The sequence below is a fragment of the Neltuma alba genome, unplaced genomic scaffold (genome assembly GCF_004799145.2).
Source record: "Neltuma alba isolate B1F8T4 unplaced genomic scaffold, ASM479914v2 tig00011477_pilon, whole genome shotgun sequence".
Classification (NCBI taxonomy): Eukaryota; Viridiplantae; Streptophyta; class Magnoliopsida; order Fabales; family Fabaceae; genus Neltuma; species Neltuma alba.
In genome coordinates this window covers 122,790-148,064 of record NW_021636146.1, presented here as the reverse complement: position 1 = coordinate 148,064, position 25,275 = coordinate 122,790, and the positions used below count along the sequence as shown (strand labels likewise).

Genomic DNA, 25,275 nt, shown 5'->3' with positions numbered 1-25,275 from the left:
AAAGACTTGTAACAATAAGAATGTATAAATTATTCTTATACTTCTTTTCTCTATGAAATTAAAAAAAATAATCATTAATAACTCTCCAGATAATTTATATTTGAAATCAATTTTTTCTCCTACACGTCATTTATAATAGGAATCAGAGCGGTGGCTCACACATTATACATGAACCTAATTATAGGAGGAGGTTGTTTGAAAAAACATAATAATTATGTGAGACAAAAGAGATTAAAGTCTTATATTCATATACTACTTCCGGTTTTAAATATAAGAGTTAGTTGGCTAATTTAAATAGATCAAAAAAATAAGTTAAGTTAGTTAATAAATATGTATTGTTTTTCCTAAAATGTCCTTACTAATCAAGTGTATTGGCTAAAACTATCATTAGGACTACCTTGGAAAAAGGTACATAAGTATGAAAAATAAAATGGATAGAAGTTTTATATTTAGGACCAAAATAAAAGTCAAATGCACTTTCATATTTAAGACTGGAGGTAGTATTTTAGAATTAAAACAAACCTCCTCCTAATAATGAACTAACACATTAAGGAGGGGAAACATTAATATATTCTTGCAATCACACAATTTTATTCAATTTGGAGCATAATTTGATACTTTGAATTTATATATGTATTATGATAATGTCAAATTTATTTTTTTTAAAAAAGTTATTCAAACTTTTGGATCCCACAAATTTAGAGTGGAAGAGCTTGTAAGCCTCCTAAACCCACGCCGGGGGTTTGCGAGCTGCGGCTAAAATAGTAAACCGCCAAAGATTTTGACGTTATGAAATAGGAACTAGGAAGGGTTATTATTTGTAATTTTCTTTTAACATTTGATCAACCATTGCATTGTTGTATCACGCGGTTTTGCTTCCTTGTTGACTTGAAAAATCTGTCTGCTCATCTTCTTCCCTCTTTACTGCACTCCCAAGCTTTCAACCTCACTACTCAACTTTCCACAAAACAAACACGATGACGGAGGCTATGATTGAGGTTGCGATTGAGACTCTGAGCTCACTCATTCAGAATGAGCTCGGTTTCTTTCTGGGTGTCGATGCAGAAATGAAGAGGCTTTCAAGCGTACTCACTACAATTACGGCAGTGCTTGAAGATGCTGAGGAGAAGCAACTCACCAACAAATCTCTCAACGATTGGCTGCGCAAGCTTCGAGATGCGGCTTACTTGCTGGATGACATCTTGGATGAGTGTTCCACGCATACCCTTTCCTTGCAATACCAAGACAAGGTACAAACCTCTTGCTTGTGCTCTTTCAATCCCACTCATGTCAAGTTCCGTTACAAAATTGCCAAGAAATTGAAAGACATCAGTCAAAGACTTGATCAAATTGCTGAGGAAAGACTGAGGTTTCATTTACGCGAGACGGTTCATGAGAGGAGGAATGAAATCATGGAATGGCAGCAAACTACCTCAATCATTACTCAACCCCAATTCTACGGAAGAGAAGCGGACAAGGCGAAAATTGTGGACTTTTTGGTTCGTGATGCTTCTAATTTGGAGGACCTATCAGTCTATCCAATTATTGGTATTGGCGGTCTCGGGAAAACTACTATTGTCCAGCACGTCTTCCATGATGAGAGGGTAGTTAATCATTTCGAGCAAAGAATCTGGGTATGTGTTTCTGAAGAGTTCAGTTTGAAAAGGCGGTCAAAAGCTATAATAGAGGCAGCTACTGGGCATGCTTGTGCAGATTTAGATCTAGAACCATTACAAAGACAGCTCCAAGAGGTGCTTGGCAGAAAAAGATATTTGCTTGTCCTGGATGACGTGTGGAATGAGAACCGGGAGAAATGGGATAAGTTGAAATCCGTTTTGGCTTGTGGATCGAAGGGTGCTTCGATTCTGACCACTACCCGTCTTACAACCGTTGCACGCATTACAGGAACAGTGTCGCCTCATCAGTTATCACTGCTATCAGAAAATTATTGTTGGAAGTTGTTCAGACAACGAGCTTTTGGATCGGAGGAGGAGGAACGTGAAGAGCTTATAACTATAGGGAGGGATATAGTAAGGAAATGCAACGGAGTTCCACTTGCTGCTAAAACTTTAGGAAGTCTTCTGTGTTTCCAAAGTAATGAAAAAGAGTGGCTCCGCATTAAGGAAAGTGAGATTTGGAATTTACCACAGGAAGAAGATTCTGTCCTGCCTGCTCTAAGATTAAGTTATTTGAATTTACCGGCAAAATTAAGACGGTGTTTTGCCTACCTTGCAGTGTTCCCCAAAGATCGAAGGATGAGTAAGAAACAAGTAATAGAACTTTGGATGGCTAATGGGTTCCTTTCAACGAATGGAGGGTTTGAGGTGGAAGATGATGGTGACAGAGTGTGGAATGAATTATATTTAAAGTCATTTTTTGTGGATGTTGAGACAGATGAATTTGCCTACGACACATGGTTCAAGATCCATGATCTTGTTCATGATTAAGCCCAATTTGTAATGGGAGAAGAATGTTATAGCGGAACATTCGAGAATGGTCCACTTGGTGAAAGAACTCGTCACCTCTCACTTGATGACATTGAACAATTTCCTAACCTATGGTCATCTCATTTGAACAAGGTCAAGTCCTTAAAAACATTTATAATGCTACAACATTATGATTTTGAAACTGACACTTGTGATAGATTGTTGAAATGTTATCATTTGCGGGCACTTGACCTCAAGTTTTCAAGTGAGGTGTCATCTTCTATTGACCAATTAAAACATTTGAGGTATTTGAACCTTTCTCGTGGTAAATTTACAATGCTTCCTGATTCGATATGTAGATTGTGGAATTTGCAAATTTTGAATTTGAACAAGTGTGGGTCTCTCAAAAAGTTGCCTGATCAGTTGAAGTGCTTAAAATCTCTTCGTCATCTACATTTGAAAGAGTGTCGGTCGTTATCTAGATTGGCCCCTGAGATGCGTCAACTAATTTGCTTGAAGACCTTAAGTGCATATATTGTCGGTGAGCAGGAAGGGTTCTTATTAGAAGAAGTAGGAAATTTGAAACTTGAAGGAACACTCCACATTGAGCACTTGGAGAGAGTGAAAAGCATGACGGATGCCAAAAAGGCCAACTTGGCTGATAAGCGCCTTAATGAATTGGAGTTGTCTTGGGAAAGGAATGAGCAATCCCAATTACAAGAAAACGAGGAGAAAATTCTTGAAGCTCTTGAACCTCATGCGCAACTTAAAAGTTTGGTTGCAAGGGGATATCTTGGCACCCAACTCCCACAATGGATGATTAATCCTACGGTCAAGGATTTAATTTCCTTACGACTCAGGGATTGTAAAAATCTTGTATGTGTTTCGTGCCTGGCAAAACTTCCGTCTTTGAAGTTTGAAGCGTCTGAGCTTGTGGGACATGAATCACGTGCAATATATAGATGAGGAATCTTATGTTGATGGGGTTGACAGAGGTTTCCAAGCTCTGGAAGATCTACAGCTGTCAAGGCTACAGAGCCTTGTAAAGTTGTCAAGGGAGGATGCAGACAGCATGTTCCCACGTCTCTCAAAGTTGGACATCACTCATTGTCCGCAACTAAACTTGCCTTTCCTTCCCTCCGTCACTCAACTACAAGTTACAAATGGATGTAGCAGGGCGTTAGTTGGTTCAATTCAAAATCTGCCCAATCTTGAACGCCTTGATTTGAATGGAGATGGAAAGTTGACTTCCTTTCCAGAAGAGATGCTAGTAGGCCTTGAGCACCGCAAACATCTACGATTTTCGGGCTTCGCAGACTTAAAGTTCTCCCAACTGGACGCGCCAACTTGAAAGCTCTCGAACAATTTCAAATTGCTCTATGTGACAACCTTGAGACAATAACAGAGGAAGCGTCGCACGGGTTGCGTTTTCTTAAAAAGATTTATATTAATAACTCTCGTAAATTCAAACTGTCTGCAGGTTTTAGACACCTCATAGCCCTTCAACATCTAGCTATTGAAGGATGTGGGGAGGTGAAAGACATCCATGATGCTTTAGAGCATATTATGACCCTTCGATCGTTATTTTTGTCTTATCTCCCAAATTTAGTGTCCTTGCCCAACTGGTCGGGGAACCTTGGGTCGCTTGAGTCATTGTATATATCTCAATGCCCCAAGTTGACGTCACTTCCGATGAGCACTCAGAGCCTCACAAATTTGAAATATTTGGAAATTTATGGTTATTCGGAGTTAGGGAAGAGATGCAAGGAGGGAACAGGGGAGGATTGGCACAAAATTGCTCATGTTCCACATCGTGTTATAAGAGATTAAGATGCATATTTTGGTCAACGTCAATGTTGTTCGTCTTATTTCGTTCGCACGTAGAGGTATGTACTCTAATTTCCATATATACAATTTGTCGCATTGCTTGGATCACGGGGGTTTTATTTCTAGCTTTTTTTCAAAAGAAAAAAAATTAATTTGAGATTGTTATGGTTTTGTTCTACCTAATTAGAAATCTGATTCTGATATTTTTTAATTACTATCTTGGTTTTTTAATATAAGAGCTCATTTGACTTTTATTTTGGTCATAAATATAAAACCACAATCTATTTTGTTTATCATATTTATTTATTTTTTTCAAAGTAATCATTGTAATAATGATACTTCTAACCAATGTATTTGATTAGTAAGGATATTTTAGAAAATATTCATTTATTATAAATAACTAACTTAATTAGTTTCTTCAATCTACTCAAATTAGTCAACTAGTTCTTATATTAAGAATCAGAAGTAGTAATTCCTTACAAATTCTTTAATTAAAGGAATTAGTCCTAATGGTCACATAATCTGTTAATTATGATTGATATGGATACTGACTAAATTACATATGAGCTGCAATAAGATACAAAAGTAAAAGAATTTTTTATACAAAAATACAATGATGGATTATAATTTATTTATTATCAATATAAAAATTATTATGCTGTTCTTTGTAATCTTGCATCCATGTATATTATAATTTGATTGGTTTTGATTTTATTTAGATCCATATAGTAAAATTAATCTTGTTGAACACGAGTGAGTGCCATGTCATTGGCTACTAATGTATTTTTCTAATAAATTAACAAATTATGAGTATAAAAACTCATGCATATAATTGAGAAAATCATGATAAAATAAAAATTATATGGATTTAATTTCTAATGAAGTGAAATTACAGGAAGTTATATATTAATTTTTCCTTTTTCTCAATATGGTGAATGGGATTCTTACAAGGAGGTACGACGTGGCTATATATATAGACAGGTCCTGAGGTTATTCTTATAATAAACAAATTTATTATGCTCATATTTCGTATTTTTTAAAATTTTGAGAATCCAAATTACAATATTTTACTGCCGTATTTTGCGTTTCTTTTCGAAACTCAGAAGTCTCTGCTTCTATATGTACAGACTTTTGTTGAAGAATGAGTCAGATTCCAAGCCCCGTTGGGTGGAGCCGAGTTACTCAACAAAATGGAGGCTCTGTCTCTCGATGACAAATTTTAGAGTTTAAGCATGAAAGTGCTGTTCCCTGCTGCATTCTGCTGGAGCCGGAAAATTTCACTGTACTAAATTGGAAAGTAAGTTTGGTCTGATCTTTGCAATCTGTGGCTTCCTTAACGAGTCATTGTTTCAAAGGTAGAATGATGACAGCATTTGGCACGTTGAAATTTGCGTCTTCCTTTTCTTTTTCTGCCGTCTTCCATGTTTATGTAGCATTTCAGAAACTACGCTCCTTGTGCGTGTTGTTATCCTGGGTTTATGCCATTGCATTCAATTCATGGCCCAACCTTGGTTTCTTCTCTTGGTAAGTGTTTCGTTTGATGTTCATTGTTTATACTCCTATCACTAGGTCTGTTTATTGTTTATGACAATACACTGTCATGTGGGGAATAATTTAAATAGCCAAGATCGAAAGAAAGTGTTCTTGAGCTAGCATATTTACTTCGTATTTATTGTTTCAACTGAGGTTCATTGGTTATACAGTACAGTTTAAATTGCCACAATGGATGGATAGCCCTACCCGCAAAGACTTATATATTTTTTTCCGGTGATAAAAGATTTATATTTTATACAACTTGCAGATTGCAACTGTTAGGGAAACTACCGTCTTGAAGACACTAAAGACATAACATGCTTCATGTGCAATACATCGATGATGAATCATATGATGGTTAGGATCCAAGAGATTTCAAAGGTCTATAAGCTACCAGACGTCGTCCAATTATCAAAGGAGGATGTGGAAAACATGTTTCCTCGTCTTTCCATGATTGAACTAAGGATACTTGAGAAAAGCAACCAATCACTGCTGGTTTCAGTACATATTCTTCGCAGTCTACATTCCCTTTGCTTTCGTTAGAATGAAGAATTTATTGCTTTCCAGATGGGACGGTTCAAGCCCTTCCTATCCATAATAGATGGGAGAAGGGATGAAGCAATTGCAAAGGATTTGATTTACAATCTTTAACGTGCTCGAGATCTAGAAACCGGGGTTGGGTATTATAACCAAGTGACATTACATTATCATCATTTTCTTCTTAAAGTTTGTATAGGCTCTAATATTTCTGTACTGCATTTATCAGCACTAATTTGGGAGTCAAGTTTTATGTAATCTTGTGCAACGTGACTTTCTTAATGAGCCATTGTTGCAAATATAGAATGGAGGGAGCATTTTTCACATTGAAGGTTGCATCTTCCTTTCTTCCGCTGCTAGTTTCCATGCTTACTGTGTTTTGCATTCAATTGTGCCAGCCCCTCTGTTTCTGGGATGCTCTCTCTGTAGCAGATTTGTCTTCTTTGTCGCCCCTCAAGGTGGTTTGTGTTTAGCTTTGGAGCTAATTACCCAAGTGGTCGCCTTAGTTCTTGCTCGCGTTGGTCGTCCTAGTTCCTTCTGGCAGCATTATGGCTCGTTTCGTGCATCAGCTTTTGCTTGGAGCTCACAGTTTTTCTTTGCTTTGTGCTGTTTGTATTAAGAGTTTGCTTAGCGTCAGTTTTATTGAGTTCTTTGTGTCTGTTCTTGGGTATCATGCAAGAAGCTCAATAGTTTTTCTTACTGTATCATTTTACTTGTTTAATGAAGTTGTCTTCTAATGAAAAAAAATCCAGAATGTACGATAACGAAGTTCAATAAAAAACGTTGCATTGATTCCAACTCTGAACAACACGATATATGTTGCATTGCATTATATTCCACGTCTATATGTGGCAAACCTCAGCCTCAGTACTGTCCAGATTATTAATTTAATCACCCTGTAATTAACGATGTTATTAAGCTAAGGGCTAAATTTTGAAGTTCGGAAATCATATCCATGGCTTTACATTGAAAAATCATAAATGATCGATTAAATTAGTTATTAGTTTCTGCCATCAAAGCTGTCGTGGGAAACAAACTAGTTATTTTATGTGTACAATTATACTGAGATATTTATTTTTTTAGAAGTTAATCACTCATTAGTATGATATCTTATCTACTAAGTTAATGTTCATGGAAAGATACTGCACTTATTCATAAAACTTACTACCACTAAATACGCTTTTTAAAACAACTTCTCTTCTTAAATTTTTCAAATTTAAAAATCACTAGACTAGACATGTTAAAGGAAAGCGACAGGGTTTTACTAGGTTCAACTCAAAATTTGTAAATTTATAGAATGTCCCATGAGTTCATAAATTGTTCAATTTTGAGAATACAAAGTATATTTTTGAAAGAACAGAGTATGTTACAGTGTTTCTTTTTACAAGCTTGTTCCAGCTGATTATTCTTCCAACCATCTTCTTCCCATCACATTATCATCATTTTCTACGTAGCGTTTCTATATGTTGCAGGGTGTGTTTGGAATCACATTTGAAGCCTTAAACTAACTTCTCTATCGGTAAAAAGAGCTTAAAATGTGTTTAGAATCACATTTTTATAATCTGACTTATTTGTGCAAATGAGCTTTTAGAAAGAAGCTCCTTTTTGTTGCTTTTATCGATAAGTCCAGGAAAAGCTTTTGGAGTATATTATTTTTTGGATGTCTGTAGGCTTTTTTTTTTTTGGTTGGGAAGTCAAAAAACGAGAATAGAGGCGTAGCGTTTGCCACCATTATATATATATATATATATATATATTTATCCATTAAATCTATTTAATTAAGTATTTCAGTATTTTTTGATTTCTTCCTAACAATAAATTAAAATTCTTTATTTTTAATACTTCTTTTAAAATGGCCACATTATATATATAATACTACTCCGGTCCTTAATACAAGACTCATTTAATTAATTTGATTAGATTAAGGAAGTTAGGTAAGTTAGTTAATTATAAGAAATGTGACATGTTTGTCTTAAAATAACATAATCATCTTTCTTAATACCCCTTGTTCTTCTTCTACTTAATTATGGTTGAGGGAGTATCCGTAAGGGTAATTTAGAGAAAATTGATAAATATGAGAAATGAGTGTTATATTTAGGACCAAAACTAACTCAACAATTGGGTCCTATATTAAGGACCAGAGAAGTATTAGATATGTATTACTTAATAAAATTTTTGTTCTTTTAAATCATTTTGCATCTAAACTTATTTTTTTATTAATCATTCAAACAAGTTTTAGCTTCTCAAGCTTTTCAAACTGACTTTTTTTATAAAACACAATCCAAACATAAATCATATTATACTATTTGATTTCTGTAAAAGTCATATTGAAAAAAAATTATTTCCACCACTACTAATCTAAACACACCCGCAGTCTGTGTTTGACTTTGGAACTGAAAAATCTCTGCTTTTATATTTTTGGGGACTTGTTTAAAATTAGGGACTGAAAGCATGCAAGTTATGTTCTCTGGTAACGTGTCAGCATCACATGGGATGCACTATTCTCATAGGGATCATTAAATGTTTATAAACGTGCAAAATAAAATTCTTTTTATATAATTATTTTATATTTTATAAATCATGATTGAAAAGTTATTTTTAAAGGGTTCCACAGCCATTCTAAACAAGCACTAAGTCTCCATTATTTTCCCTTTATTTTTCATTTTCCAAAGCATGCTTTTTTTAATAATAAAACAATTATATTATAGAAATTAAAAAATTGATATGTGTGCGCGCTTTGCAAATCTGAACCAAAAAAGAAGTCATACATGGATGTGTCCGATATAACAATTGTCCTCTCATAACTATCACGGCGTACCACGGTCCTCTTCTCTGTTATCTTCTTTCTTTGCTTTCTTCCTTTTGACATCTCTTTACTCTTGGACGTGAGTTTCTAATATTTCCTTTATTCTTGTTCTACATTTTAACACACTTAAAACACAAGTCTATTTCTATACTCAGAAAACAAAAAAATTCTCGCCAAAAGTTAAACCCCATTTTGGCCAAAACCTCAATTCAATTTTTTTTTCGGTCCAGGGCTGAAACATAAAAGCGTGTTTTTTTTAGGTGAATACTCCCCTCATTGACTTAGTACTGGGGTATGAAGACCAGATACGTTGGAACAATTTTGTGGCAGACTACCTAATTGAGTATGGAGAATGGGATAAGCAAAAGATGGGGATTTGGCCCCACAAGCATATTGTTGACTGCATCACCCGAGCACACCCACCCCCGAGAAGAGAGGAGAGGGTAAAAATTATTAGAAACTATCCATTGATGGTTGTTTTTCTTTGTTTAAAACTACAAATAATTTCCTACTTGCAGGTACACAGCGAAGGGGAAATAACAGTTGGAAGATCCTCTGGAAATGGTCAGTCCTAGAAAAGATCAAATCCTTTATGTGGATTTTTACGCATGGAAGGGTGCACAAGGCATAGTTGAGGAGGAGACGCGGCATTGAGAGTGTGGATTCTTGCCCCTTTGAATGTGAGGAGGAAGAAGATTCAGTGCACTTGCTTCGGGATTGCACAAATGCTAGGAAAAGGTGGAAGTCAGCGGTCAAGAATGACAAGTGGATGATGTTTACCTTACTAAGGGGACCAGATTGGGCAAAATGGAACTTAACTAATGATATTGGCATCAATTTCAACAAGAAAGTTCCATGGCCCACCTTATTTGGCTACATTTGCTGGGATGTTTGGCTAACATGGTGTAACAAGCTGTTTGGAGGAGAAGCCACCAGCTTGGATGATAACAAAAAATCCAGCTTTTTTACAGCTTGCTCAGATCTAGATCTTTTGTAGCATGGCCTTCGGTGAAATAGGATCCAATTACATTACGCTCACTCTGGTAATGTTTTGGAGGCTTTTGTTAAGGTAGCAGTAGATGGCTCTGTTTTGGTCAACGGATAAAGCGATTGTAGAGGAGTTATTTGCGACAGAAACGATTGATGGATCTACGGGTTCAGTTACAAATTGACCTCAGTTCCCCCGATTATTGCTAAACTTTTAGGTGTCATCCATAGCCTTAGCTTATGTTGGATAAGAGGATATAGGAAAATCTTTGGGAAAATTATTGTAGAGTCCCACAGAAGAGAATTTACTACTGAAAGGTCCCATGAAATCATAAAATGTATATGAGGTCCCAAGGGACTTTATAGCAAAAAATTTGAAACGTGCAATTACTTTCTTGCCCTTCTGATTAAAGAAAGAAACCGAAGCACACTATTGAGAGAAAAACTCCTTTCGGTTGTCATTTTCGTGAAATCCGTTGCCGTCTCGTTCGTGTTCATCCTTGTGTGCTCCGACAGCTTCAATCTCCGGCGAGGTCTGTCAGTGTTTGCTCGGTACATTGTCGCTCGCTGCTCCGCACTCCGTCGGTCTCTGGTCCGCACTCAGTCGGTCTCTGGTCGGACGCCTCCAATCTCGTGCATGGTCCGTCGGTCTTTGGTTCGCACCCCACTACCAGCGAGCCTCGTGGGTTCCATCATCGATGACCTTCGCACCCCACCGCCGACGAGCCTCTCTCTCTTGGTATATCATATTGATATTATCTATTACCGGCATATTTAGGTGAGGCGCTTCTCAGTTTCAGAGCAACAGTTGGCTATTGTCAATTGTTGTGCATAAGTTGTTATTACAGTGATCGAAGGCTGTCATTAACGACCCCATGACCTGTCCTGTTATGTAGAATGGAAGACTTGTGTAAGTTGTATTATTTAAATTTTGAAGTAATGTTGGCTATTGTCAATTATTGTGCATAAGTTGTTATTACAGTGATCGAAGGTTGTCATTAACGACCCCATGACATGTCTTGTTATGTAGGATGGAAGATTTGTGTAAGTTGTATTATTTAAATTTTGAAGTAATGTTGGCTATTGTTAATTGTTGTGCATAAGTTGTTATTACAGTGATCGAAGGTTGTCATTAACGACCCTATGACCTGTCCTGTTATGTAGGATAGAAGACTTGTTCGGAGGTTCAGATGCATTGTCCATGTCTCCACCCAATGTGTTTAGTGAAGACCCACTATCATTGTCATGTGGTTCAGAAATGATGCCAACCCCAATTCCGGAAATGAATTCAACAAAGTGAAAGGGTCTGGTTATTGGAGAAGGATAAATTTTTCCTAATACAGTAGCCCTTAGATAAGCACTATATAGGTACAGCATTGCTGATAAGTTTTCATACAAATTTGTTAGGCCCATTGCGAAGGTTGTTAGCCACTTCTCTTCGGGTTGTCAACACCCACTGTTGAGGTTGTAAATGAATTGCTGCAGTAAAAATCTGCTGTAATCCTATTGGGTTCAATTAAAGCTGTTAATAACTTTAAAATGCTCTCAATTTTTTTTGTTAAGGTCGTTATATGTGCTGATAATACAATCTATTTATAAGCTGTGGCATCCCACAGAGTGATTTGTTAGGGGCACTGCCCAGGTTGTTAACCACTTGTCTTCGGGTTGTCAACAACCCCGTTGAGGTTGTAAATGGATGTGGCAGAGAGGACTGTGATATATGCCTATTATGTCATCATGGTTACCATTTGTTTATCCAGTTTTATTTAGTCTGCATTTGTGGACATGATCCGTGTGTGGAGCGAAGAATTTCCTGTTTTGTCAAAATACATGAATGTCATTACAAAAACTTCATAACCAGTAAAGGATGTCAATACACATTAACATATCTTAACATCCAGCTATCATTACATGGTCAAATAAAGAAACAAAATATGAACTTTACATTCAGCTGTCAAATAAAAAAAACTAAATACAATCTATGCTCATCGTTTATTTCTTCTTCTTGCTTTGAGAGTTTCCTCGTAGAAAAGACAGCACTTGATCACTATGCAGGTTGTTCCGATAAGTTACAAGCCACCACAAGCATCCAACCTTCAAGTCATGGATTTCTTGAGGGGAGTATAAGCATCCAACATGCACAGCATACAGTCACAACCTACACATCAGCCAATCACAATCTACATTTGTGCCATTTACAACATACACAGCAGCCAATGACAATCCACGCTAAACCGAATGACAACAAGAACAGCAGGAAATTACAACCTATACATAAGCAAGCGACAAACTAACAGAGGCTAATGACAATCTGCACACAAGGCAATAACAACCTTCACACCAACCAATCACAACATACAAATAAGCAGTTGACAGCGTACATACTAGTGAATGACAACATAGAGTAGTAAATGACAACATACAGGATAGTAAATGACAACATACAGAGTAACCAATTATAACATATAAAGAATAGTATATTCCCACTGAGGGAGTTACTTGATATAACCCTAGAAAATACAGGAATATGATGAATGAATGAGATTTGTCCATCCTTATAACAACATAGATTGGATGAAATGAACCAGAAACTACATTAAAATACTGCACTCACGAACTTCTGAGTTGTGATAGGTTTCCTAGTTCATTTGGAATCGCTCCACTTAGGTAATTGCAACTTATGCACAACAATTAACAATAACTAACATTACTTCAAAATTTAAATAATACAACTTACACAAGTCTTCCATCCTACATAACAGGACAGGTCATGAGGTCGTAAATGATAACCTTCGATCACTGTAATAACAACTTATGCACAATAATTGACAATAGCCAACATTACTTCAAATTTAAATAATACAACTTACACGCGTCTTCCATCCTACATAACAGGACAGGTCATGGGGTCGTTAATGACAGCTTTCGATCACTGTAATAACAACTTATACACAACAATTGACAATAGCCAACATTACTTTGAAATTTAAATAATACAACTTACACAATAGCCAACTGTTGCTCTGAAACTGAGAAGCGCCTCACCTAAATATGCCGGTAATAGATAATATCAATATGATATACCAAGAGAGAGAGGCTCGCCGGCGGTGGGGTGCGAAGGTCATCGATGATGGAACCCACGAGGCTCGCTGGTAGTGGGGTGCAAACCAAAGACCGATGGACTGTGCACGATATTGGAGGCGTCTGACCAGAGACCGACTGAGTGCGGACCAGAGACCGACGGAGTGCGGAGCAGCGAGCGACAATGTACCGAGCAAACACTGACAGACCTCGCCGAAGATTGAAGCTGTCGGAGCACACAAGGATGAACATGAACGAGACGGCAACGGATTTCACGAAGATGACAACTGAAAGGAGTTTTTCTCTCAATAGTGTGCTTCGGTTTCTTTCTTTAATCAGAAGGGCAAGAAAGTAATTGTACGTTTCAAATTTTTTACTATAAAGTCTCTTGGGACCTCATATACATTTTATGATTTTATGGGACCTTTCAGTAGTAAACTCTCTTCTGTGAGACTCTACAGTAATTTTTCTAAAATCTTTTCACTTTTTGATTGTATAGCTGCAAAATGACTATCCTTTTAAGGTATCATTGATGACGCTAGAATGTTACTCCCTCTGTTCCTTATTATAAGAGACAAATAACCGAATTACGTTGATCAAAAAAACAGTTAAAATTAGTTAAGAATAATTAATGTGCAAAAAGTATAATTTTGTTTCCAAAAATGCCCTCATTAATAAGGAGAGAAAGCATGAGAGAGAACAATAGTAAATTCTTAAAAGAAAGAGAAGTGGGAAGGAGAGAGAGTGTGAGTTGGAGACAATAAATATGGGTAAAATAAAAAATCAACACAAAAAAGTAGAGACAACTTTTAAGTGTCTCTTATATTTAGGAACATATTATAAGCATCAAATGTCTCTTATAATAAGAAACGGAGGGAGTAATTAATAGGGACTGACAAGTCATAACTTCACGTGTTTTCAGAAAAGGTATGATTGCTGCCCATATGTTAGCTAAAATTTCTCACAAGGAAATTTTTGGCTCTTTGATCACTCTTCCCCTCTTAGTCAAGAAGTGGGAGTTGATTAAAGATAAGTTTAGAGCTCTTGGATTTTCTTTTCATGAGGAATGATATTCAGTTTTTCATTTTAAAAAAAAGCGCATTTTAGAGGTTCGCATAGTCCGGGGGATTATGGGACAAAAAATATGCATCAAAACATATATTATTAAGGGAAAATTGTAAAAAAAGACCTTGGAATTGCAAAAACGCAGATAGGGACCCTTGACAACTTCACTTTGGGTTTTGACAACTTCAGGGCATATTATTCTTGTCAAAACCCAAAGTGAAGTTGTCAAGGGTCCCTATCTGCGTTTTTACAATTTGAAGGTCTTTTTTTGCAATTTCCCCTATTATTAATACGTATCATAATAGCTGGCAAGTTTTATCCCTTAACCATTGGAGTGGTAGGATTCTCTTCACTATTCGCGTCATGAGCGGATTGACGCTTCCATCTACGTCAACATTTAATTGGGCAGATGGGTGCAGCCCATCCAGCTAAGCCTCGTTATTATTTATCATCATTTTTCCTTCTTTTTTTTTTTTCTTTATTTTATCACCAACTCTATTCTTCTTTATTTCTGAGGAAATGACATTAAATTCTCATCCATAAAAAATAAATACAAAAGATCTTTAAAATTATTAAATTAATTTGAAGTGTTAAGCAAGCTCATTATAAGAGATTTTACTTATTTAATTACTAAACTATCTTTATTTTTTTTTCAAATTATCAGGTCTTTTTAATAGTATGCATTGAAAATTAAAATGGTATTTTTCAACAATTTAAAGTGTAACAATTAATAATTATCATAATATGTATTAACAACACATTTTCTTACCGCTTAACAGTATGTGTTCATGACTGAAAAGGTAGTCATTAGCAATTTAATGTCCCACACGTAACAACAATCATGATAGATACTAACAATATATCTTCTCGACTCATCATAACGATTTCAAGTTAAATATGCTTATATGATGCGTTAAAAAGATATTGTTAATATCTTTATTAATTATTAATTATTGCATCTTAAATAGTAAACAATTATTTTTTTTAATCAATGTATACTTAAAAAAAATGAGAATAATTTAATAATTAAATAAGTAAATTCTATTACAATAAAATCTTTTAAAAATTAAAATTAATTTGATGATTTCAAATATTTTTTTTATACTTATTTCTTTTGAGTGGACTTTGATACAATTTTGTTAAAAATAAATAGGAAAAAAAAGAAAAGGGAAATTGATGATTAATAATAATGAGGGTTAGCTGGATGGACCGCATCCACCCGGCCAATTAAATGTTGACATAGACGGATGCATCATGATCCACCCGCCCTTTTCTCTCTCCTGTCTTTTCTTCAACCCTTTTCCAGGACCATCTGCCTCCTCCCAATTTCTTGTTTGGGTTGAATATTATAACTTTTTTTTTTTTAATTTTGTGTGTTTAGAATATGAGATATTTTTGCGTTTTTAAAAAAATTAATAAGTTTTTTTAAATGTCCTTGATTAATATTAAAAATCAATGAAAATTTTATATTTATCTGCAATTAAATCGTCATCTTAAATAAGAGGAGACATAAAAAGAGTAGATAATTTTAAAAGACGCTGAATATTCTTTGGGGATGGAAATTAATTAAAAAAATCTCATAATTTTAAATGAGCAGAGTAATAATTTAGTATAATAAATAGTACTACTGCTGTTAAAGGAGTAAGTCCCCTGGCATGAAAATTAGGGACTTAAAGCATATGAGTTATGTTCCCTTGTAAGAATGAATGTGTCTTTATTTAATATTTTATAATATAAATTGCTTTATTCTTGAAATCATAATTAAAATTAAAATTTTATAATTATAAACCTTTTTAAATTAAATGTAAAGATAAATAAAATCTGTGGAATGGAAAAAAAAAATCATTCTCAAATTTTTACAGTTATAGCTAATAGCATATATTTAGTTCTTCAATTTTGTACAATGTTTTAATTTAGTCCTTTAACTTTAAAATTTATATTTTTAGTCTTTTGATCTTAAAATTTTTCTAAAAAAATAATGACATTAAGATCTTAAACATTAATGAAATATTCTTAAATACTAACATATTAAATTTGATTTTCAAAACATTCATGATTGTTATAAAAAAATCATTGAAGAATTAAAAGACCAAATGTATATTTTTTAAAACTAAAAAACCAAATTAAAACTTTGTACAAAATTTAAAAATTAAATGTATGTTTTAAGTCAAGTTTTGTAATGCAAGCGTGAAAGAATAAGAGAAGTATGCATGTGAGAAGGGAGGCCGGAGTAGCGTGGCGACTGGCCCCGGGGGGGGGGGGATGCTGTCAAAAGGAGGACGGAGGTGCATATTCATCTCTTTGTAATAATTCGTATAAGAGATTCAAACAAAAAAGTGACGGATTACTATACGAATTACTAAAATATTACAAAAAGGGGGGCTGGACATGTCCGCTAATGGATGGAATGGAATTGTTTGATACGTGATCATTTCATTGGTCAGCCTACAGATGAAGCGGTACTCCGGAGCTGCCTAAGAATTCCTCTTTTTTTACTGGGAAAAGAACTTAAGATTTTAGCTTTCCACCTCGCTTCCCCGAATGCTTCTTTCACCCATTTGAAAAGTGAAAGCATCTCTCTCTCCATTTTACCCCCACGTGTGAAAATTGTGCCCATGCCTTCACAAGGAGAATCTAAGTCCAATCATAATGTTCGACGTGGTCTCTTTATGCTGCGTTTGCTACGAGAAAATTGAAGGGATGAAAAAATTTTAATTTAATAAACTTGATTTTAAAAAAAAAAATCAAAGGAGTTAGGTTGTAAAATTTTAATAAAAAAAGATGTAAAATAATAATAATAAGTAAAATTAGTTAAAAGTTTTTAACCCTATCTCTTTAATTTTTTAAACGAAGCTTATTAAAATTATTAAAAAATTTTCTTCTCTCATCTTCCCTCTATTTTCCTCATAACAAAGGAACTCTCAACCTCAATATTATTCATCAATGTTAGCTTGTGTTTACAAAAGCATTTTGTTTTCCATCACTTTTTAATGAAATTGCTGATACATTAAAGTTTTCATAAAATGATATTTGTTTTAAAAAAAAAGTGAATCTTGTTATACTCAGTATTTTAAACTATTTTTCTTTATAAAACTAAGAGATTTTTTCCTCCTATTTATAAGTGATATCATCAAATTTTTAACATAAACATATTATCTTACCTTTTATTTATTATTATGCAGATTGTTATTTTCTTCAAAAATATTTATATTAAATACAAGTAAATTTAAAAAATTGTTAAATTTTATGACAGAGTTAATAAAATTTATTTTTTTACTTTCAGTAAATAATAATAAATAAAAGATAAAATAGTACATCTATATTAAAAATTTAATGATAAAAAAAATCTCATCCTTATAAATAGAACTGAAAAAATAGTTTAAAGTAACGAATACAGAAGGTTTACTCTATATTTCTTCTGCAAATATCATTTTATTAAAACTTTAATGCATCAGCAATTTTATTAAAAAATTGAAGGAAAACAAAATACTTTTGTAAACACAAGCTATCATTGATGAATAATATTGAGGTTAAAAGCGACTTCACCGGACAATTTGTTTTAACTTAAATTCTCTTTATCAAGTTCTGGGTATAATTTTCACCTCTGAGCTGAAGTCTTCACTTTTTTCCCAATAAAAAAAATACAACGTCAAATGTGCTAGATGTCATGTGATGGGAGAGGGAGGTAGGCTAATGCAAACTTTGTTCTTATCGAGAATGAGTTGCTAATATTTTGAAAGTTATTTTTTATTAAAAAAATGACAGTAAAATACCATGTGAATTTTAAAAAGACAAATAAAGCACCTGAATAAGCAAAATGACAAAGAAGGCATCAGGTACCAATCTAGAATTTTGATTTTTAGCCTAAAGACCTAATTGCCCTTATTATGTTTGAAAATTGAGGAGATAGAGAAAGGTAGAAACCACCTCCTCCCGGCGAAAGAAATCTCCTCACTCAGTGAAAGAGAAACAGCCCCCACTTGGCGAAAACAATCCACCTACTCAGTGAAACTAATCCCTCCTCTCAGCGAAACTGAACCCCCCTACTCAACGAAACCAATCCCTCCATTCAACGAAACCAAATCTCCCCACTCGAAGAAACTAAATCCAAACTCCTCTAGTCACCAAAAAAGGTTCTCTGATTTGTAAGGGGATTTGTATGTAAGGGGATTTGCAAACTATTTTCAGGAAATGTAAAGTTGCCTGATTTTCAAGTATTGTTAAATCATTTGCCCAGAATGTTACTACACATATAATGAGATTTATAACTCGCAAAGTGAATTTGACCACTTCTTCGAGGGGTTTGACAACCTATTTGAGGGGCAGGGCAACTTTTCTCTACAAAAATATAATTTCATGTTGAATTTGACAAAACACATAGTGGGATTTACAACTTTCACAGTGAGTGTTACTACACTTTCAATGGGATTTGTAACTTTTTGTGAGGGGCTGGCCAATGTTTCTGTAAAAAACAAAACAATTCCACGCTGAATTTTACAAAACACATAGTGGGAATAACAACTTTTACAGTGAGATTTACTACTTCTTCAATGGGTTTTACAACCTTTTGTGAAGGGGTGGGCAACTTTTCTATCAAAAACAAAACAATTCCACGATGAATTTTACAAAACACATAGTGGGAATAACAACTTTCACAGTGAGATTTACTACTCTTTCAATGGGTTTTGCAACCTTTTGTGAGGGGCGGGGTAAATTCTCTATAAAAAACAATACAATTTCACGCTGAATTTTACACAACACATAGTGGTATTTACAACTTTCATAGTGAGAGTTACTACTTTGTGTAATGCAATGCACCATTCACGAAATAATATTTGCCAAAAGCCAGCAGCCATATAATAGCAGATACATTACATATATTCAAATGACTGCACCTGAAGTACATCAAAGTAAACATTGAACCATTAACTTTCATACTAACTACATGTGTAATGGAATATACCATTCACGCAACAATATTTACCAAAAACCAGTAGCCATATGATAGCAGATACATTACATATATTCAAATGACTGCACTCTACTCTTGCGACAGTTACCAATTTCACTGACAGCATTTTATAGTTTCACCGAGTGGGAGGATTGGTTTCTCCGAGTGGGGGGATTCGGTTTCATTAGCTGAGTGGAGGGATTGGTTTCGTCGAGTGGGGGGATTCGGTTTCGTCAAGTGGGGGGATTGCTTTCACCGGGAGGAGGCAATTTCTCCCTTTCTCCATCTCCTCAATTTTCAAACATAATAAGGGCAATTCGGTCATTAGGCCAAAAATTAAAATTCCAGATTGGTACCTAATGCCTTATTTGTCATTTTGCTTATTCAGGTACCTTATTTGTCTTTTTGAAATTCACATGGTATTTTACTGTCATTTTTCCTTTTTGATTTGAGCAATTTTAAGTATATCATTTTCGTAAGTATTTTTGATCAAGTAAGATTTTGATATTTCTTTTAATTGTTTGTACCGTATCGATAAAAAAGCTCTTGTAACTCACACACAGATATATATGTATATATATATATATTTAGAACCGGAATGAGCATTGTTAACATTAGTATATTCTTGCAATCGCGCAGTTTTATTCAATTTGGAGCTCAATTTGGTACTTTGGGATTTATATGCATATTATGATAATGTCAAATTTAGTTTTTTCAAAAAAGATTTGGCGTTATGAGATGGGAAGGGTAATTATTTGTAATTTTTTCCGTACACCAATCAAGAAAACATCCATGATTCTCGTCTGTGGTGTTGCTTGCTTGCTTCCATGTACTTTCGACAGCATTTGATCAAGTGTTACATTATTGTACAACGCCCACGCGGTTTTGCTTGCTTGTTGACTTGAAAAGTCTCTCTGCTCATCTTTGTCCTTCATTACTGCATATATTCCCAAGCTTTCAACCTCCCTACTCAACTTCCTACAAAACAAACACTTCTCACGACATCGGATCTTGTCATTCACACGATGACGGAGGCTGTGATTAAGGCTGCACTTGAAAGTTTGAGCTCACTCATTCAGAAAGAGCTCTGTTTGTTTCTGGGTGTCGGGAGAGAAATGAGAAGGCTTTCAGGGGTCCTCACTAGAATTAAGGCTGTGCTCGAAGAGGCTGAGAAGAAGCAGCTCACCAACAAATCTCTCAAGTATTGGCTGCTCGACCTTCGAGATGCAGCTTACTTGCTGGATGACATCTTGGATGAGTGTTCCACGGAGGCCCTTTCGTTGGAATACCAAGAGGAGGTACAAGCCTCTTGCTTATACTATTTCAATCTCTCTCATGTTATGTTCCGCTGCAAAATTGCCAAGAAATTGAAAGGCATCAGTCAAAGACTTTATCAAATTGATGAGGAAAAGTCGAGGTTTCAGTTAAGCGAGACGGTTCACGAGGGGAAGAATGAAGTGATGGAACGGCGGCAAACTACCTCAATCATTACTCAAACCCGATTCTTTGGAAGAGAAGCAGACAAGGAGACAATTGTGGACTTTTTGGTTGGTGATGCTTCTAATTTGGAGGACGTATCAGTGTATCCAGTTACTGGTATTGGCGGTCTCGGGAAAACTACCCTTGCCCAGCACGTCTTCCATGATCAGAGGGTGGTTAGTCATTTTGAGCCACGAATTTGGGTATGTGTTTCTGAGAATTTCAATTTGAAAAGGCTGTCAAAAGATATAATAGAGTCAGCTACAAGGCAACCTTGTGGAGATTTAGGTTTAGAACCATTACAAGGACGGGTCCAACAGGAGCTTGGAGGAAAAAGATATTTGCTTGTCCTGGACGACGTGTGGAATGATAACCAGGGGAAATGGGATGAGTTGAAATATGTTTTGGCCTGTGGATCAAAGGGTGCTTCGATTCTGGTCACTACCCGTCTTAGAACAGTTGCATCCATTACAGGAACAGTGTCTGCTCCTCATGAGTTATCACAGTTGTCAGAAGATGATTGTTGGGAGTTATTCAGACAACGAGCTTTTGGATCGAAGGAGGAGGCACGCGAAGAACTTATAACTATCGGGAGGGAGATAGTAAGGAAATGCAACGGAGTTCCACTTGCTGCTAAAACTTTAGGAGGTCTTCTGCGTTTCCAACGTAATGAAGATGAGTGGCTCCGCATCAAGGAAAGTCAGATTTGGAATTTACCACAGGAAGAAGATTCTATCCTGCCTGCTTTAAGATTAAGTTATTTGAATTTATCAGCAAAATTAAGACGTTGTTTTGCCTACCTTGCAGTGTTTCCCAAAGATCGAGGGATGAGTAAGAAAAAGGTAATAGAACTTTGGATGGCTAATGGGTTCCTTTCAACAGATGAAGGGTTTGAATTGGAAGGTGATGGTGACAGAGTGTGGAATGAATTATATTTAAAGTCATTTTTTGTGGATGTTGAGATAGATGAATCTGCATACGACACATGGTTCAAGATCCATGATCTTGTTCATGACTTAGCCCAGTCTGTGATGGGGGAAGAATGTTATAGCGGAACACTTGAGAATGGCCCACTTGTTGAAAGAACTTATCACCTCTCACTTGGTGACGTTGATCAATCTTCTAACCTATGGTCATCCTATTTGAACAAGGTCAAATTCTTAAAAACATTTATAATGCTAGAGGATTATTATTCTCAGGTCGACACTTGTTGTGATGGATTGCTGAAATGTTATCATTTGCGAGCGTTTGACCTCAAGTTTTCAAATGAGGTGTCATCTTCCATTGACCAATTAAAACATCTGAGGTACTTGAACCTTTCTCATGGTCGGTTTACAATACTTCCTGATTCGATATGTAGATTGTGGAACTTGCTAATTTTGAATTTGAACATGTGTGATTCTCTCAAAATGTTGCCTAATAAGTTGAAGTGCTTAAAATCTCTCCGTCATCTACATTTGGAAGGGTGTTTGTCATTATCTAGAATGGCCCCTGGGATGCGTCAACTAACTTGCTTGAAAACCTTAAGTGCATATGTTGTCGATGTGCAGGAAGGGTTCTTATTGGAAGAAGTAGAGAATTTGAACCTTGAAGGAACACTCTCCATCAAGCGCTTGGAGAGAGTAACAAGTGAGACGGATGCCAGAAAGGCCAGGTTGGCTGATAAGCGCCTCAACAAGCTGGAGTTGTCTTGGGAAAGGAATGAGCAATCCCAATTACAAGAAAATGAGGAGAAAATTCTTGAAGTTCTTCAACCTCACGCGCAACTTAAAAGTTTGATTGTAAAAGGATATCTTGGTACCCAACTCCCACAATGGATGATCAATCCCACGCTCAAGCATTTAATTTCCCTACAGCTCGTGGGTTGTAAAAGTCTTGTGTGCATTTCATGCCTAGCAAAACTTCCGACTTTGAAGCGTTTGAGCTTGACGGACATGAATCACGTGCAATATATAGATGAGGAACCTTATGTTTATGGGGTTGACAGAGGTTTCCAAGTTCTGGAAAAGCTACAGCTGTCAGAGCTACTAAGCCTCGTAAAGTTGTCAAGGGAGGATGGAGACAACATGTTCCCACGTCTCTCAACGTTGGACGTCACTAATTGTCCGCAACTAAACTTGCCTTTCCTTCCATCCGTCACTCAACTACAAGTTGCAAGGGGATGTAGCAAGGTGTGTGTTGGTTCAATTCAAAATCTGCCCAATCTTGAACGCCTTCTTTTGAATGGATATGTAGGGTTGACTCCCCCTCCAGAAAAGATGTTAGAGGGCCTTCAGCACCTCAAAGAACTCCGACTTTTCTGTTTTCCCAAACTTGAAGTTCTCCCAACTGGACTCGCCAACTCGAAGGCTCTCGAACAATTGCACATTAGTTATTGCGAGAACCTTGAGACAATAACAGAGGAAGTGTTGCAAGGGTGGTGTTCTCTTAAAATATTCCGTATTTGGGGGTGTCCTAAGTTCAAACTGTCTGCAGGTTTCGGACACTTCATAGCCCTTGAACTTCTAACTATTGCCGGATGCGCAAGGCTGGAAGATATCCCTGATGATTTACAGCATATTATGACCCTTCGATCGTTGCAATTGCGTGATCTCCCAAATCTAGCCTCCTTGCCTGACTGGTTGGGGAACCTTGGGTTGCTTAAGTCATTGGATATATACGAATGCCCCAAGTTGATGTCACTTCCAACGAGTATTCAGAGCCTTGCAAATTTGAAATCTTTGTCCATTTACGGTTGTCCGGAGTTAGGGAAGAGATGCAACGAGAAAACAGGGGAGGATTGGCACAAAATTGCTCGTGTTCCATATCTTTCTATAGGAGATTAAGATGCGTATTTTGGTCGACGTCAATGTTGTTTGTCTTATTTCGTTTCGCACGTTAAGGTATCTGCTCTAATTTGCATATATACAATTTGTCGCATTGCTTGGATCATGGGGTTTTTATTTCTAGCCTTTTTTTTCAAAGAAAAAATTAATTTTAGATTCTTGTATTTTTATTTTACCTGATTAAAAATCTAATTCTGATATTTTTTTTATTAGCTCCTTACAATTTCTTTAATTATAGGAATTAGTCCTCATGCTCATAATCTGTTACTCCTCTGATCCTATTTATAGGGCTAAGAGGGAAAAAATTTTTAGTCGTATTTATAAGTTACTTCATTAAATTTTTAGCGTAAATGTACTATTTTGTCTTTCATTTATTATAATATAGATAATTATCTTTTTTGAAAAGAGTATATATTAAATAAGGGTAAATTTGAAAAGTTATGTTTTAATAGAGGGTTAATGCATTTTAAGGTTTTTCTTAGTTTGTATGAAATATGTTAAAAGTGTCTTATAAATAGGACCAGAAGAGTGATTACCATTGATATGGATATGGACTAAATTACACGAGTTGCAATAAAATACAAAAATAAATGATTTTTTAGAAAAAATACAATGATGGATTATAATTTATTTATTATCAATGTAAAAAATTACTATGCTCTTCATTGTAATTTTGCATCCATCTATATTATAATTTGATTGGTTTTGATTTTATTTAGATCCATGTGGTAAGATTAATCTTGTTGAACAGTGAGTGGGAGCCATGTCGCTGGCTACTAATGTATTTTTCTAACAAATTGACAACACTGAGTTTTGAAAGAACATTTAGTCTTTTGAAGTGCTTGAGATGAACACAACAAGAATGCGAGCTAAAAACCCCACATGAGATTGCATCATCTTCATTTTGTTTTTGAAATTCGAATATATTACAACATTTTACTACTGTATTTTGCGTTTCATTTTGAAACTGAGGAGTCTCTGCTTCTACATGTTCAGATTTTTGTTTAAGACGGAGTCAGATTCCAGGCCTCGTCGGGTGGAGCTGAGTTACTCAACAGAATGGAGGTTGTGTCTCTTGATGACAAATTTTAGAGTTTAAGCATGAAATTGCTGTTCCTTGCTGCTTTCTGTTGGTGCCCGAAAATTTCACTGTACCAAGTTGGAAATTAAGTTTGGTCTGATCTTTCGCTATCTGTGACGTCCTTAATGAGTTATTGTTTCAAAACATTGAAATTTGCGTCTTCCTTTTCTTTTCCTGCGGTCTTCCATTTTTATGTAACATTCTAGAAATCATGTTGCTTGTGCGTGTTATTATTCTGGGTTTATGCCATTGCATTTTAAGTCGTGGCCCAACGTTGGTTTCTTTTCCTGATAATTGTATGAGGTTTATTTTTTATGACAATACACTGTCATGTGGGGAATAATTTTAAATCAAGCTTCTACGGCTTGGCATTTTAAAGTAAATCAGATAAAGAGTCAAGCCGGATAGAGTTTTTGAGCTAGCATATTTACTTTGTATACAGGACTACTCCTGACATTTTTGCCTTATCTAGACTAGGACTGGCAGCAAGGGACTAGAAGTCATGGCAAATTAGTTTCACGGGAGCCCAGTCTAATATTTTGTGTTCTAGATTGTTTTTAATGTATCAGTCTAATGAGAAGTAACCAAAAATTTATTATTTTTGGTTGAATTTTTTTTTCCCTCCCCGTGTTAAAAGAATTTATGGAATCAGATGTAGGTAGAAAAACACATTCAAA

The 25,275-nt window shown here is 35.6% G+C and overlaps 3 protein-coding genes and 1 long non-coding RNA gene across 4 annotated transcripts; all 4 read left to right on the top strand.

Moving 5' to 3' along the window:
• The first annotated feature begins 977 nt into the window (after positions 1-977).
• On the top strand, positions 978-2,718 carry LOC114713858 (putative disease resistance protein RGA3). The gene has a single exon (XM_028898533.1). It carries the CDS (start codon positions 978-980, stop codon positions 2,445-2,447), a length of 1,470 nt encoding a protein of 489 aa, XP_028754366.1. The 3' UTR covers positions 2,448-2,718.
• Positions 2,719-2,921: 203 nt separating this feature from the next.
• Positions 2,922-3,777, top strand: LOC114713864 (putative disease resistance protein RGA3). The gene is made up of 2 exons (XM_028898540.1): positions 2,922-3,257; positions 3,349-3,777. The coding sequence occupies exons 1-2, from the start codon at positions 2,922-2,924 to the stop codon at positions 3,775-3,777; spliced, it is 765 nt and encodes a 254-aa protein (XP_028754373.1).
• Positions 3,778-11,188: 7,411 nt separating this feature from the next.
• On the top strand, positions 11,189-17,030 carry LOC114713860 (uncharacterized). The gene is made up of 3 exons (XR_003737391.1): positions 11,189-11,292; positions 15,902-15,907; positions 17,020-17,030. It is a non-coding gene; the product is annotated as an uncharacterized LOC114713860 (long non-coding RNA).
• Positions 17,031-20,238: 3,208 nt separating this feature from the next.
• On the top strand, positions 20,239-23,517 carry LOC114713863 (putative disease resistance protein RGA1). The gene has a single exon (XM_028898539.1). The coding sequence runs from the start codon at positions 20,239-20,241 to the stop codon at positions 23,515-23,517; it is 3,279 nt and encodes a 1,092-aa protein (XP_028754372.1).
• Positions 23,518-25,275: the final 1,758 nt, after the last annotated feature.

Bases quoted from the DNA above. Each gene is read 5' to 3' on its own strand.
- LOC114713858 (XM_028898533.1), top strand. From the start codon at position 978: ATGACGGAGGCTATGATTGAGGTTGCGATTGAGACTCTGAGCTCACTC.
- LOC114713864 (XM_028898540.1), top strand. From the start codon at position 2,922: ATGCGTCAACTAATTTGCTTGAAGACCTTAAGTGCATATATTGTCGGT. The intron at 3,258-3,348 runs GTCAAGGATTTA...TGAAGTTTGAAG, and splicing joins AATGGATGATTAATCCTACG to CGTCTGAGCTTGTGGGACAT.
- LOC114713863 (XM_028898539.1), top strand. From the start codon at position 20,239: ATGACGGAGGCTGTGATTAAGGCTGCACTTGAAAGTTTGAGCTCACTC.